The sequence below is a fragment of the Ammodytes marinus genome (assembly GCF_949987685.1).
Source record: "Ammodytes marinus genome assembly, chromosome: 14".
In the NCBI taxonomy this organism is placed as follows: domain Eukaryota; kingdom Metazoa; phylum Chordata; class Actinopteri; order Uranoscopiformes; family Ammodytidae; genus Ammodytes; species Ammodytes marinus.
Genome location: NC_137218.1, coordinates 12,947,506 through 12,964,119, shown reverse-complemented (window position 1 = coordinate 12,964,119; position 16,614 = coordinate 12,947,506). Strand labels below are relative to the sequence as shown.

General features: G+C 40.2%; 1 protein-coding gene across 1 annotated transcript; it reads right to left on the bottom strand.

Moving 5' to 3' along the window:
• Positions 1-1,751: 1,751 nt before the first annotated feature.
• On the bottom strand, positions 1,752-15,396 carry LOC307261147 (lissencephaly-1 homolog A-like). The gene is made up of 11 exons (XM_080041610.1): positions 15,239-15,396; positions 7,645-7,930; positions 6,394-6,478; positions 6,217-6,291; positions 5,702-5,911; positions 4,485-4,653; positions 4,181-4,283; positions 3,832-4,060; positions 3,417-3,518; positions 3,177-3,333; positions 1,752-3,013 (listed from the first exon to the last, which is right to left on the bottom strand). Exons 2-11 carry the CDS (start codon positions 7,674-7,676, stop codon positions 2,940-2,942), a joined length of 1,236 nt encoding a protein of 411 aa, XP_079897736.1. The 5' UTR covers positions 7,677-7,930; positions 15,239-15,396; the 3' UTR covers positions 1,752-2,939.
• Between the last annotated feature and the right edge of the window lie 1,218 nt (positions 15,397-16,614).

The following is a 16,614-nucleotide window of genomic DNA, read 5'->3' as shown; positions in this document are numbered from 1 at the left end:
AAACATATATGAGCACAGATCCTGCAGCTGTCTGTGTACCGTTCTGCATTAAAAACTATTTGTATCCGAGTGCATATTCTAATACAAGAAAAGTCAGCCAATTAAATGCTGTGTGAAATTGTTCAAGCCCCCCTCAGAGAATCAATACTTCAGCATCTGACAGAGACGGTCCATAGTATAGGCCTACACTGACCTTGAAAACTCTGCACACCTCCATATTATGCCAGTTTATCTAAATCAATGCTGACTGAGGCCTTTCACTTTCTCTCTCTGCCACCAAACTGCATCAACATATTTTGTCAGTGGGACAGAAATGGTTGAAATAAAAGCAATATCAATGGGCGAATGAGCTTTTTCTCTTTCACTGTTTTGATGTCTGCCTGAGAGAGTGGTGGAGGGCTGATGTAGGCCAATGTTTCTACTCCAGTGCCTCTGCTGAGAAACAGGAGTTGAAGACTGAGGCCGGTTTATTATCCTTTCGTTTAATACCATGAAACCACTTATCGATGCACACAAGTAGCTCACTAGCCACAGTCCACCAGACTGTGTTCCCTTTTTCAAGGTCCTTTAACTACATTAACGCTTTTCTGTGATACATTTTCTTTTGGCAGCTGCATTTGTCTTTAGGCTGTAATCCACCCTCACAGACCTGCAGGACACAGTAAGGTGTGGTGCTTGCACACTTGCCATCCTGGCAACTGTTGCCAGGATACGCAGAGAAAGAGTAATTGCTGTGTGGGTGAATGAGCAGGTGTGTGCGTGAGCACAGGAGGAGGCTGGGGTACCGTACATAATTGATAAGGGGCATGAACTGTCCGTGTTGCCTCCTGATGTCTTAACTTAGCTTGCAGTATAAGAAACTGGACTGAAACCTGAGGAATAAACACCTTAAATTGTTATTCTGTATGTTACACAAACAAGTGCCACATCCTCCCCTTCTTCCAACTCATCTTCCATTTAAAACAGAAGGAAAAAACTACTAGGTTAGGACTGAACTGTTCCTCATCTCTCAACAACAGCCTGCTCAGCTGGAAGTTGGCTAAAGATGCTAAGAGGCCATAGTGCAGCACCAGACATACATATGTGTCCCAGAGCCAGATAGTTATACATAAATAATACTCGCTGTCTACAGCTTCAGTTTTAGTTTGTCTGGTGACCCATTTATTTCTAAACACTTTACTGTGATGATTTGAAGTTATTCAGGCAACCACTTTTTTAATTAAAATGAACACTTGTATTTGTCTGATTGAACCACATTTTACTTTTTCCAAATTTCTACTTCATAATGAATTACCTCAGCACTACAACCATTTTCCTACAGTGACACTGACAAACATGATTACAGTTTAGAGAAAAATACATGAGATCCTGCACTAATCTTGTGTCTCATCAATATCAAAGTTAGTGAGAGTTGCATGAGCACCAAACAACCTTATAAGGGTGGCATTTAAATGCTGACCAATTAGAATTTAAAAAAATAATTTTAACTCAACAAGGTCCTTTGACATGCAAACGTCCTAGTATATCAGCTTGATTCAAAATATGGCTATTCATAGAGACTAAGTACTACGTGACAGTTGGCTTGATTGCTGTGCCAGTGTGTTACCAGCTGGATGACTACATCTTATGTGGGATGAACTGGATGATGTGCTGCAGTATCAGACCTCTCAAGGAAATGTTTTCGACAGAGTCCTTTCCAGAAGCTTTCCCTCTTTATTTCACCTCTTTTCCTCAAAGAAAGCACACACAACTTATATTTACAGAATTTTTATTTCATTATGTTGCAAACAATGACATCCAGATATATTGATACACAACTTTTACTGTGCGTGTATGTGCATTTGTGAGTGTATGTGTGTATAAAGAGAGCAGTGAGACCACAGAAAGCAGAATGAAAAGCCCTCAATGGGTTAACAAGGCAGAGATAGCGAGCAAGAGGGCACTGGGCGTTTCTCTGGGCAGACATACATACACACACAAACCGCATAAAAGGTGAGCAGACTTTTTCCTCTGTAAAACACACATATGCTATGGGGCATGTGCCTGTGCTCTCAGCAGCTTAGGGATCATTAAGGTCCTGTGAGTGTCTACTACAAAGCAAATTTGTTAAAAGAGATGAAGTAGTATGAATGAACAAAGTGGGTGAGAAGCTTTGCCTCCTCTCTCTCCCCATGACCATCAGAGCAGAGACAGTGGAGAGATTCTCCTGTCATAATATACAAACACACACACACTCACACACACAATGTATACACACATGTACACGTGCACTCGTCCACAGAATCTCAAATGATTCAACTAGGGAGCTGCATCCTGCTTAATTTCCCCTCTAACTTCTTATCTTCTCCTGGACATCTTCCCCCAGTTCTTTTTCTCTTATTCTTACTTTCCTCACATCTTCTCTATCACTATCCACGCAGTGACAGACCACAACGATGGAGGCATGGAGTAAAACAAAGCAAAACCTAAGCCCCTTCAACAAGGGGGTTGTCAGTCAGGTAACCGAAATCCACCTGCACCAGCACACAAGGATATTTACCATTTGACCCAAAAGTATGCGAATTCGGCAAATTTAACAGTATACAATTTTTTTTGTTTGATTCACCATGCAAGGAATTCTTCTTATCTTTTGAGTGTGTTTATGTGTCAGAGATTGCGTGACATTTATTAAGCGTACCCTACATCCAGAATAATTTACATAAAAGGACAATAGTCATCTTAATAGGGCTGGACTGATGTAGGTGCAAAGGGAAGGAGAAGGGACGGGATGGGGAGAAGGTAAAGCGCCATGGTCAACTATGGTTTAGAGTGAGAGGGTTGAGGGGCTGGTTTGGGTGTCGGGACAGAGGGAATAGGGCTTGGGTGAAGGAGAGGGGACTAAAGGGCTGCTTTTGGGGTCGGAGGGGTGGGGCAGGACAGGGCAAAAGATAGGGGCAGTCTCAGCGACACTCCCAGACTTTGACTGTCTGATCGACACTGCCTGTCACCACGTAGGGAGCAGTCTTGTGGAAATCTGAAATAGAGGTAAACACATGTTGAGGTACGCTGCTTTGAAGATCAACTTTATAATTCACATAAGTAAATCGCAAAGCTGAGGGTTCTGTATTGCTAAATGTTCGTGTTAGACATTTGACAAGCTGGAGATGCAAAATGTATTCCACTAATAACTGACTCACCCAGAGAGGTAACAAAATGTTCGTGGGCATTCAGGGTCTTCATGCAGCGTTTGTTCTTGTAGTCCCAGATCCTAAGGGTTTTGTCATCAGCACAGCTCACTATGAATCTTCCTCCAGGATGAACCAATACTCCACGCACCCAGTTGTCATGTCCCACCTGAAGAGAAAAGAAGCGTTTATCCACCACTCACTGCAATAATAAACAGTAACACTAAAGCAGCCATTAAAAGCATCACTCACCAGGGTCATAAGGCAGATGCCAATGCTCACATCCCACATCTTAATTGTTTTATCTCTGGATCCAGAGAGAAGGAAGGGGCCAGGTTTGCCACTTTTCTTGCTCTGCAAAACAGAAAATACGTGGTTGGCTACATCAAAGACAACAATGGAATTTGACATTAAAAAGAATGCCGTATGAGGTGTAACATTTCTTGAAAGTTACTAGTTAGGTGACTGCCTTCAAACAGCAGCACTGGAAATAATAACCTTTCTTTTTTATGTGAGAGTGTATTCATGTGTCTTTTGAGCGATCATTATTTCAGTGCACACGGTTTTGTCGTCGCTATAAACAACTGTGAGGAACCTTGCAGCTGAAGCAAACGTACACAAACACCCTCTGTGGATAAATAGCAGAGCCTCCTGCAGCTGTACACACCTCTGAGCCAGTGGCCTCCAGGATGGTGGGGTGAGCACTGTCAGGAGCCCAGGCGATACACTCTACCACATGTTCGTGCTCCCGCAATTCAGCTTTGCACTCCTTCGAGGCCACCACCCAGACGCGCACCGTTTGGTCGTTGGAGCAGCTGGCAATCAAAGAGCCATCCTGGTTTGGACGCACCATCCTTACCCACTCCCTGTGCCCCGTGAATGTCTTCACACAGTACCTGTAGATGGAAATAGTTGCTCAAAATAGTAGTTCAAAATGTATAACTACATTAATATCTACACAGAACTATGATAGCTTTTGGTGGTGAGAGTTGGAAACCAGTTTCTCCTTTACTTACCCAGTGGCCACCTCCCACATTTTGATGGTCTTGTCTCTGGAGGCAGAAACTATGTGGTCACCATTTGGCATGATGGCTACAGACGACACGTTGTGGTCGTGGCCTGGAGGAAACAGGCAAGAGTTTAGTTCTGAATCTGGTCTGAGTTCATATTAAAAGAGTCTTGAATGGAAAAAGGAGTGAATGTTTATGAAGTAGGAAAATGAAGCAGTTAAGAAATATTTCTGTGTTTGTGTATTAGCTACATCCCTTTTGTAGATGCTCCTGTATAGTAAAAATTGTTATTTCTGTAAATATCTCTTACCATGCATTGTTCGGATGCACTCAAACCCCTGAAAGTCCCATAGTTTGATGCTCATGTCAGCTGAACATGAAGCCAGCAGCTTCCCCGTCTGGTCAAAGGAAATGTCCTGCACAGAGTCTGTGTGGCCCTTCAGGGTTCGTTCGAAGTCTCCAGCCTCATAGTCCCACACCTTAAATCACATACAGACACAGTAATAGTAAGGCCCTTTCTTCCCTAAAGATCTCTCATTACATTGGTCCATTTCATCACTCAATTTGGCCCACCTGATTGTGTTTACCTGCTCGATTTAAGCAATGCAGCTCAGGGTTCACACACTTTTGCACACACAGGTTGGCAAATAAATTTGTTTTATTTTTAATTATTGATTTCTGGAAAAGAAACATGTGGAATTGATAAAGAAACATCTGTTATTTGGTATAAAAAATACTGGTAATGATAAAAATTAATTAATAATGGTTAAACTCAATACGATTCCAAAAGGCTCAAGGGGAACCCTGTATGTGCATGTTTCACAACACAAGTATCAGCCCATCTCTATATAGATTAGCAGTGACAAAGCAGAAAAAAAGAAAGAAGAGAGGAGGGAAGAGGAGGGAAGGGAGGAGCAGAATAAAGGGAGGAGGGTGTTGAAACAGAAGCACTGAGGATAAAAAGGGAGAACAGCCTCAGATCTGCAGTACAGCTTTGATCTGAAGGGTCAGAGCTGCAGAGGCTGTGGTGTCTTGTGGTGTGCTGCAACGCTTACGCAGCCACCACCTGCTTTAATATTCCAGCTGGAGAAACATTTTCAAGGCAGTGCTCGCTTTAAAAAAGTCTTATCAAAGATATTGCATTATATGAACATAAGAAGAGTCAAAGGAGTCTCAACGGCTCCAGAGCATGGCATTAATGTGTTATAAAATAATCACATTTTCAATAATGAAAAAGAAAATATTCATGACAGCACTTATATATAAATAACAATTATCCCAGTGTACTGCAATACTTTCATAATTGTCATTTGAAATGAAGGTGAACCATGCTAAAAGTAAAACACTCTTATACACACACAATGAACCCCAGTGTGTGTTGTGTCAGAAAGGTATTGATTGAACTCCCCAAGCATTCTGCAGGCTGTAGTGAGGGGCATTGTATTGTAACACATTGAATGGAGTTTATAATATGTAGCATCACAGACAAAGGGAATATTTATTTTAGAAACACACGGACACACACACCTTTATGGTAGCATCCTCGGAGGCTGTGACCATGACAGAGAAGACTGGGTGGAATATGACCCGCGTGACCGGAGAGCGGTGTCCACTCAGGGCGTATCTCTCTGGGGGACGGGGGATCCACTCCTTGGGGTCTCTCTTCTGACCCACAGGGCCTCCTCCATGTGTCATCTCCTCCTTCGCCTCATTCAACTTCGACTCCAACTCCATCACCTGAGGCAGAGCAGTGGGTCAAGAAGCAGAGGTTTTTAGAAAAGTGATCAGCAAATGCTTATCTCCCCCCCCCCCTATTTGAAATTATTCAAATAGGGTAACAATTCTACTTAATCACAGTGTTAATCTGATATTTTAGATTTCTAAAAAGTAATCATGATGTTTATGTTGAAAGTGAGGGAGCATGGCTGCAAGGAATGCCCTCTCCATGTCATGAAAACTACACTGCACACCCACAAGATCAGTCTGTACAGCATAAATAAATCATCTTACATCAATCAATAAGCACAAAAAACACTCCTTACCTTCTTCTGTAATCTGATGACTGAGGTCCACTTCTTTTCCAAAAGCCCTGCATACTTTTTATCTACCTCTTCGTTCTATGAATGGAGAAAAAGACAGAAAGGGATCCACATTCCTCTAAGTACACATGAATGTATAATACTTTTTATTTTAAATGTTGTGCACCCATCTCTCCTTACCATATCTATCTCTGCTTCTTTCTTGAAGGTGGAATAGGCCTCCTCGTATCCATTGGAACGGAGATAGTCAGCTATGGCCCGATTTCTGAGACAAAGTGGAATAAAATCAGTTCTTAAAAAGGTTTCAGGTGTCCACAATTAGAGATTTGGTCCACACAGATGATTCATTTTTAAAATAATGCATTCCACTGTAACATAAATGCTGGTTCCTCTTTAATAGTGGAGACCACACCCTACTTAACATGGGATTCATGTTTCACAGTTCCAACTTAAATGTCAGAAAACTTGAGTAAGTGCCATAAGAAATTACAATCCTGTAGAAGAAAACAAAGCAGTAAAACCAAATTAAAAAAGACTGGCCACAAAGAGCAAACACTGAGCATGGGCAACCATAAGTGAATGAAAACACAACCTTCAACACACATATACAGACTCAAACACAAATACACACAGACGTAAGCACATAGTTATATAAATGAGTGGAACAGCTCTTTCATGAGGTGATGTGTGAATTTTTCATGAGTAACGGTGCTAAATTTAGGCTGCAGCATCGGAGCTACTTTGAAGGGCTGATAATTGTAACCGGGTTTTACAACTGTCTGCTATAGACTTTGAACATTAGCAAATCCCTGGCAGCAGGATTTCCACCAACTCATCAAAACAAATCGTTCTTTAAACTCACCGGAACATGAAAAAATTGACCTGATTTTAATGACTGACAAAAGGTAATGCTGTGAAAATTAGATGTCGTGTTTTGTGCTGTCTGGACAAGGGAGCATACTATATGATCTCCAAAGGCAGATATGCTCACATTAACCAGCCACCATTTAGTTAAAATCGTTCTCCTTCCCCATCCCCCCCCATTTCCTTACTCCTGTCATGTGGGTTATGAAATATTCACTAAGTAGATATCAAATGAAGCTCCGCAAAGCTCACATCTCTTTACATTTCCTCAATCATTACACATTCTTGTAAAGATACACAGTTGCTTACAACATCTGCACATCTTCTGGATGACTTAGCCCAAAACCACTGAATATTGTGAACATGTATTTGGAAGCTTTCTAAGAATGGAGGATATTGTGTGATGTTCATCTGTGCTTGTGGTCAAACTCTGTAAGGTATTGCTCAAGAAGCCTATATGCAAAGCAAAGGCATCTCTTAATGAACACTTCCCTGTGTTCATCTACGTGTCTGTTCTTGTTTGCATGTGTAATAAGCCTGCACACATATTTACATCGGGGCACTCACAGTTCATCTCTTTGTCTCTGTGACAGCACCATGGTGGCTGCTGTTCTCTCCCTCTTGGGGAGTTGAGGGTGAGGTGATGCGCTGGGGGAGTCTGGCTGGGAAGTGTGTGGTCGGGAGGTGTCCGACCCCTCTCGAGTGGTTTTTCCTTCAGAGACTCAAATGGCAGAAAGGGTGCCACCCATAGGGAGGTGAACTGGAGACACTGCTGTCAGTCAGTTGTTGGGACAAGGCTCCACAAGTTCTCACTGGCCCCAATTTCACTCGCTAATCAAAAGGAGCCCATCACCTGAGGGAGAGGAGAGAGAAGGGGTTAAATTATATAGATCTATATTTTAGGATTCTAAGACAAATCATAGATTACAATCTACAGCTACTAAAACTTGGTTTCAAGTTATTTAGAAGAGACTGAGAGAAAGTAGTGAACAATATTTCATAAAATAATGCTGGGAAGTGGGAAGTCGTTGTCCTCCTGTTCATTCATTGATCCACTTATGTATGCACATTGAGCAATATTCATTGCTGCCACTAACTTCAGGACATTACAAACATTTCCAAAACATATTTAGACTGAATTAGTATTTCTCCAAAGTCTGCACACCTGAGCTGAACCTCTGGTCATGATCCAATGCGTAAGCAAAGGATAATTTCACGGTAGAAGCCAGATCTGCTTATTCTACCCGCAACCATTTATACTAATAATATTATCAATAATCTTCACATTTATATCAAGCCGGTCTGTACTAAACGCTGGCTTTAACTGTGGGAGTTTAATAAAAATCTTTGCTGGATCATAAGGTTTTATCTGAATGAGGGGCACAATAATACCATCCCAATAGAAGAGCACAGATCAACAGCACATGCTGACATATTAAAAAAAACAGTTTAGGGATTGTTAAGCTAATCAGAGTATTCACTTCCTGAGCTTCTACAGTGCTGGCACCCGGGGTCACAATAGCATTAAGCAGCTTAGCAGCTAGACCAGACAACCTACAGAGTGTGTGCGTGTTTGTGTGTGTGTGTGTGTGTGTGTGTGTGTGTGTGTGTGTGTGTGTGTGTGTGTGTGTGTGTGTGTGTGTGTGTGCACTGTGCATTTGTGATTGCCAATGTCTAAGTGATGGAGACCACAAGTCCTCCATACAGCTGACAGTGCAATGTAAAGAAGAGACTGGACTGTAGCTAACAGGATTAACCCCAGACATGGACAGAACTTCCTTGCCTGTATTATTGTCTGGTGCAGCTTTCTTTTTTTCTTTCACCGTCTGTTGCCAGTTGCTGCTACTAAACACAAAAGACTCCTTCAGGAAAATAAATAATGGAGTGATGGTCATAACATCCACATTTTCTTAAATATATTTCTTCTTAACAGTTGATAATTTGCTTTGAGTGAAATCATGTCAGCCACAACAGACAACAAAACATTTAGACTGGGATGTGCCTGAAATGTCCTAGAACCAATTTTTTCCTGCTTGCAAATGCAAACATGAGTGCTGAGCAGACAGGACAGGGATAGTGGTTTAGTTGAGCAGCACTCCCAGCTTGGTTCATAAATAACTATTTGACCAAACAGACTGACCTCTAAACTATTATCTAACCAAGACGATCTCAGGAGCCTGTGTACCTGCCCGAGACTTCTGAGCCTCACCAGCAAATACATCTGATATGTGTTCAAAATATCTAGTGTTGTCACATTGAAAAGGGAAGTGTACATTTATCTGGGTGTTTGACAGTGAGAACATGGCCGGAGTCATAAATCAATAAGGGTTCAAGGTCCTTGCTATGAATCAGGCATATCAAAAGGAAAAAAAAAAACTGTAGAGGTTTCTTAACAACCTGTACAATCATCTGATTACTCAGTCCAATTCTCCCGAAATGCAATGATTGACTTGAATGAATTTGCACAAATCAAGAAGATCCTACTGAATAAAGATGCAAGCCAAAAAGTTAGCAATGTTATCATACAACACGCATCTGTTCAGGTTTGGAAACTGTCTGGGGTCAGTTCCTATTGAGAAATATACAACACACCGTCTTCTCTACATCAGGAAATCACCGGTTTCATTCAATCATTTTCTCACATTGACACTCTTATTTTCAGTCGTATATGAAGTTAAATGCTGCCACTGAAGCCTGGCTGCCAATGACCAGAGCAATTTTTGCATTAAAATAAGCGTGAATCTACACCAATTCCCATCCCTAGGTTTGCACATGTCATCCTTAGTTTGAGTTTTTCATTGGATATATCTCAAATGCATGACAATTGATTCTAAAATGATATAAAGTGAATTATATTTGAAGGCACTTAGCTGACCACTTCCTACATCTGAAGCACTATGTCCAGGTGAACCTTGTAAGCAAAGCAGAGGAAAAGACAATTTCCCTACTGTAGTTTATGAACAATATTCAATCAAATTAAAAAAGCAATGACAGTGCAATAAAGAGCATCTGTCGTATAGCGGATTCACGTTATAGATCTGCCTGTAGGGGCCTGTTAAAACGACGTCAGCCCTTGTTCCTGCACAAATGTAGCGTTCTGTTGCGAAGGACAGATGCCAGAAAGTACAACATAAATAAAATGTCTGGACAAGAATAGATCCATGGCAAATAAATAGGATCCAGGTAAGTTGAAGACAGTAGGTCACTTTGAATGATTTTGAAAAACATCTGAGAAACCACATTTTAATTTACCAAAAAGGAAAACAACTTTTAATTAATGAGGTAAAAGAAGCATCCCTCTGTAACACCGCAAATGTTTCTGTAGGTCCAATCAAGTTGCTTGTGAAAAATGAAGCCTTCCAAATAAAGATGGCTAGAGCTGTTATTTTGTCAGATACATACCGTAATCAACATTTATACGTCAGATTGGGCACAGTAAGCAAATACAAGATTGGAGGAGTAGGACCAGTATGAATCCATATAGAAAACAACTGCCTCCAAAACGGGAATATTCAAATTTGAGCTACAATAGAATTTAGGTGGAGAAACAACAATATCCCCAGATGTCAACTAAAACAGATGTCACTAGGAGATGGAGCAACCTCCCATCTCTCTGCAGCTACTCATAATCACAACACAGATGTAACATGCCTCTCAACCACACCAAATCGTCTTAGTTTGAGATGTGAAATTTAATAAAAAAGGGATCGGTTGTCATGACTAAGCTCCCATTGGGCTAAGCTACAATATCAGACAGTGACGTCAATTATGCCTCATCCATTTTTCTCAGAACATGAAACTGTCTTGAACAGAGAGCCATGTTCTTTCAAACAAGCAGCAAACCGACATGTCAAGCAGACTTTATCTCAAAACGTACAAAGGCCATGTCAAATTGAAATTGTAAATGTAATAGTGTAATCCTTATATGGCTTGACAAGGATCTTTGATATTGATGACAGATTGCTGCTTCCTGAATCAATATAAACTAAATAACATTGGGAGATTTGAATTAAACTCAAGTAAGAAAGTGGTAAAATATCGCTTATGGCTATTGTAACATATGAATGACACTTAGTTTCATTCCTAATCTACCCATCCATGATTTTTTCCACCAATTATTTGAAAAGTCAATAAAATGACAGGAATAACTGTGAAAAATGTCAATCGTAGTCCAAAACCCATGATCATTTAGCACAAATCAAATGTAAAAGGGAATCATGATTCCAGCCTGGATGGATTTTACCTTTCCTGACCAACATTCCCAAGTCTGGAACCAAGACAGTTTTAATTAATAAAAAATAAAAAAATTATATCCCTGGCACGCCAAATTGTTTTGATGCAGTTTCAATGTTATTGTTAAAAGCAGGAGTAGTTTACAAAAAAGGTTGCACAGAATTTAGATGGGAAAATCACTGTAAGGCAAGTCAAAACTAAAGGGCAATGAAACCAACTACAGGCATTAACTATATCAAGCTTTCAGTCATCATGCTCTGTTTGTGTCAAGCTGCTGTACAATGAATGCCCCTCCTTGTGGGTGACCTTCAGGCCAATCAAGTCCCTGCTGCTGGCACAATAGCAGTTTACTGTGATATTAGTCTATTGCTCTGCAATAAAAACACAAAGTTCAAAAGTTACTAAACCTTTATCTAAAACATATGCTATGAAAGTCATCTGTCAAGTTTAAGGGCGCACTCACACTAGACAAGTTTCTGTCCCATGCTCCAGCACGATTGCCCCCCCTCCCCACTCCCACGCTGGCCTGTGCTCACACTGCTCGTGGCCTGGGCACGATTGCTCCTTTCCTACGTCACCGTGCGCGTTTGGGATTTGGAGCGTAGGCTACTTGTAGTCTATAAGACTGTTTGTGAATATTTTCATCCGGCCAAATTTGCACCAAATATTCCACTGCCACATTAGACCAACGAGAATCCTGAAGCTATTGTTTTTTTAAATGTAGCCTTGACGTAATGGGTCGCGGTGGACTGTCTGATGCAGTGTTTCCCCCAGCGCTTTATAGCTAAGGTGCCCACCTTAGCAACGCCAGCCCCCCGCCTTGACTACCGATAAATGCATTTGGTAATTTTAAGGGAAAAACACATTGTATTTATTATTTCAACTATTGAGTTATTTTTCAAACAGCATGCTAGTGTAGGCCAAGAAGATTTATTTTCTGAATGTTCAATACTGCTTTATTTGTATGTTTTAAATTGGGAAATACATGTTCCAAAACAACCAATAACCTCTGTATTTAAAAATAAATCAAGCAAGTAGGCTCAAAACAACCATTAATGAATTATAGGCTATCGCATCACAGTAGGCCTATTGTCCACAATAATCGCACAACAGCCACTCATCCGAAAAGGAACTTTAAAAAGTTGAATTTGCACTTTGATGTGCATACACGTTAAGTGTATGGTCCATTATTTGTATTTAGTGTGTCTGCATAGTATTGCACCAAAACAGTACAAGTTTTCTTTAATTGTGCTTTGTACTGTCAGCATGTTTGCACAAAATGTGTATGCACATAGCAAACAAAATTGCACACACAACTGTAATGTCAGTGTCTGTTGTATTTTTGTATTCAAATAAGCAGTTGTTAATTTCTTTACTGCGCATTGGCATCTTCGAGCAAAATACCCCCCCAAATTTTCGCCGCGCCTCCCGTGACCCTCGACGGTGACCACCTTAACTAAGACATTTTCTGGGGGAAACACTGTGATGTAAATGTGCAGCGCACTGTTTATTATTAATATACCAGCCCCTCATCAGAACATACGGAACGGATGGTTTTATACACATCGATCGCTCCATCAAGTAATCCAAGTCAGAACTTTTTGTGTGGGCAGAGAGCGTTATTTTAAGTGTGTCTTTATAAAGGTTCTGGTTAAACGTAAGTGTAGGCTACTGTTTCCTTATCGGACCGCGTTGTGTTGTTTTGGGTTCGTCTCCACCACCGTGCGTGAAGGCAGCATTATAACAGCTGACGGGAGGAAAAAGAAAAAAATCATCTGACGAACGTGAGGGCAGACTATGCATCCTTAATAAATTCACGTCAGGAACACCGCCTGTGCCCTTGCTTGTGTGTGTGTCATCTCATTAGCAACTGTTCCGTGTCCAGGCACACCTCTCCCAAGCGTTCTGTGGCCAAGGAGGTGTTCCGTGCTGGAATACGAATGGCGTGGTCACACTGGTCAAACGATCTAGACTTTAGTATGCAAATGAGCTCGGGCACGGAACAGATGGCCTAGTGTGAGTGCACCCTAACATGCTATATAATAACAGAATATTTAAATATCATAAATATAACTACCTATACATATTTTTTTCATTCAACCTATTTAAGTGTAGCCCTTTTCATACTGATGACAACAAATACGTGGGGATCCAGGTTAAAATGTAACAGGATTCAAATCTTGACTTCAAGGACATCCATCCAACATTTTATCATATTGAACGCATGTAATAGTTAAAACCTTAAGATGCTGGAGTCGAGTACTTTGAGAAATCTAGCACAATTCATGGTTCCTACAGCTTAAGGTAATATAGTTTTAAGATGTTTTAAGATGTTTTTAACGCCACATTAAATGTAATAATTAAAGACAAATTTTACCATAACCAAAACTTTATGGAGAAACAACATCAGTTACTTTGGATTAAGACTTATTTTTTTTCATAAAACATGACTTTCTTGGTCCAGAAAAAAAGGACAAGGATCGACTTCAAATGTTGATTTATTTTATTTTTTGGTTGTTCAAATTACACCAAACTAAAACACCAATAATAATAATAATAATAAATGTTGCATTGACCATATCGCATCATGCCATGTTGCTCTGCATGACATTAATGTCAAAGGTATTTGTAATTGATTGAAAAAATAGATGCTACCTTTTTTGAGTTTTCAAATAATAAAGTCAGAAAAAAATCCTACTACCCATGGCCTTTTTTGTTTTTTTAGATTAAATAATTTCATGAGTTTTAAGACTTTTTAAGGATCTGTAGTAAAATGGTTAATGAGTTTGACCAATTCTATTGTGTAGGGCCAGGCCTTCACATTTAATGATTCACAATAGCAGCTACTGGACATAACTATGGATTGAATTAAAAAGTAAAATACATAAAGAAACAGCTTTGTACATGATACAAACAATATGTACATTCTTGTTCATTATCAGCCTTTCGCACTGATCTTTTTATATTGTCCACACCGATTGTGATTCCTCAAACTTATCTGGATGACCTTAAAGGCGTTTGCAGTATGCATGAAAACAGCCCAAATTAGCTGAAGACTGCTTTGGTATCATTGAGAAACGGGTCTGAGTTAAAAAATCTGGTTTGGGTGACGTCTTTCCAAGCTTCGATGGCCACAAGGGCAAAGTTGCAGCAATGGCTCAGCAACGCCCTTTCCAGCTAACGTTAGCTTAGCACGTTAACAGGAGCTGTCAGTGTGAGCAAGACTAGATTTACACCAACACACAGGCACCAGACCACAACACACAAAGGGCGTTGGTCTACGACATTAGGCCAACAAGCATCTAATCAACATGGCCACTTGTTGGGAATAAAATAACAGTTGACATTTAAAATGTATAGGGGATATGCAACCCAAGTTTGATTATAGGGCTAATAGCTCCTTTGTAGTGTGCTCTTCACAAACATTTAGACGTTTTCACAACTCGTAAATTCAACGTTTTAAAATGTTGCATCTGATTTGTTCATTCGTCTTGCAACATCTGAATATTTTTCACCCGGCTGTGGGAAATATGGCAGCAGGCTGACAGCACCCAGGTTAGCTTAGCACGTTAGCTCATCCCCACAGAACTTCCATAAATAGACGCAGCTAACGTTAGCCAAATGTGAGGCTACGTTTCACAACAAGTGTCTCCATTCAAATCAAGCAGTAACCGAGAAGGGCAGAGATGGTTTAACACAACAATCACATTCAGCACAGTTGAATAACACCACAGTCAGATAATTTTAACGTGCAGTCGCTGAGTGTTTGAATGCCAACTTTACCACTTAGCTTAGCTTTCGGCCTCTCCGCCATTTTGAGATGGGAACGGGAAAGCGCAGACACTGCAGGCAATTCGTCGTCAAAAACAACAAGTCTTTCGAAGTGCCAAAACAAGAATGTGGGCACGTGGAGAAACTAATTACTTACCGTCAGACAAATGTTCATTTTCGTATCCCCTTGGTTGGCCCAAGCATGCGATGGGAAACCCTGGTTTGGCTGCGATACTGTGAGTTTTCTCATCGCCCGGCGCGGTCAGTCAGTCAGATTTCTCCTCCTCCTCTGTACCAACCCAACGCATTCGCCCCGGCTAACGGTCACGAATGGATATCAGCGGCGCGCACGTTGAGGTGAGCGGGGGCGCGCAGTGGTCATAACCAAAGTGAAAACTTTTTTCTTTTTTTTTACAGTTTATGGGGAAAATAGACCATTATTATAAGTTATATAGGCCTACGTTGTTTTATAATAATAATAATGTAGGCCTGTATTTAACTAGCCTATTTTCAAAGATTATTTGTGTGTGTGTGTGTGTGTGTGTGTGTGTGTGTGTGTGTGTGTGTGTGTGTGTGTGTGTGTGTGTTTCTTATTGTTGCGAGCAGCAGCATGGATAGACAGTAGTAATGTAAACTACATACCAATAAGCTGTTTCATAGATGATGCATAATTAAAACCACTGCTAGGAAACTATATCAGGACCTTTATTGATTGTATATAATTTTTTCAGATTACCAGTTGTAAACCACACATTGAAACAACGGTAATTTTGGGTTATATCTAAAATTAGATTCACATACAGTCAGTTGCTGATTTGGTGTCTTTAGACCAACTCCACAAAACATTACTTGAAAACAATATGAGTTCAATGTTCTCATTTCCAGCTTAGGGAGCTGTATTGATATCACTAAATTGACTTGTAAATGAAGACATGAGTTTTGAGATGCTTATTGTTTCCAATCAACACAACTTGATATATCAAAGTGAATTGAATCATAATGGACTGCTAGTAGAAATCAAAAAACTCTATTTAACACAATATTTATATATAAATATAATATTCAGGCATAGACAAATCGTTCATCACTTTCTGAGAAGTGTTTATGGCACAAGTGTGAAACCCAGTGGACACATGGGGGATTGCAAGAGGACAGGTTGTCTTTTAAAAATTAAGCACATATACATTTAGTACACTGCTGCTATTTCTTCTTTCCCATTAAAAGTAAACAAGTCAACATACTAATAGGCTTACTACTAATAATTAGTATAATCAGTATACATTTTATTTAGTATGAAGGGTTTTTGTATGTTTCTGACAAAAAGAAGTTATACAACCAAAGTTACAGTTTGTAGAGTAAATCTGTGGAACCCATATATTAAAAGAAATAAAGAAAAATAAAGTCTGCAGATAAGATGAATGCATTAGATTTCTCTCTCTTCAACATCCAGTCCTCCACCGGCAACAAGTTCCTCTACCAAAAGGAGACAGCTGCACTTGGATGTAGTTGATGTCCAAAGTAGGCAATCCTACT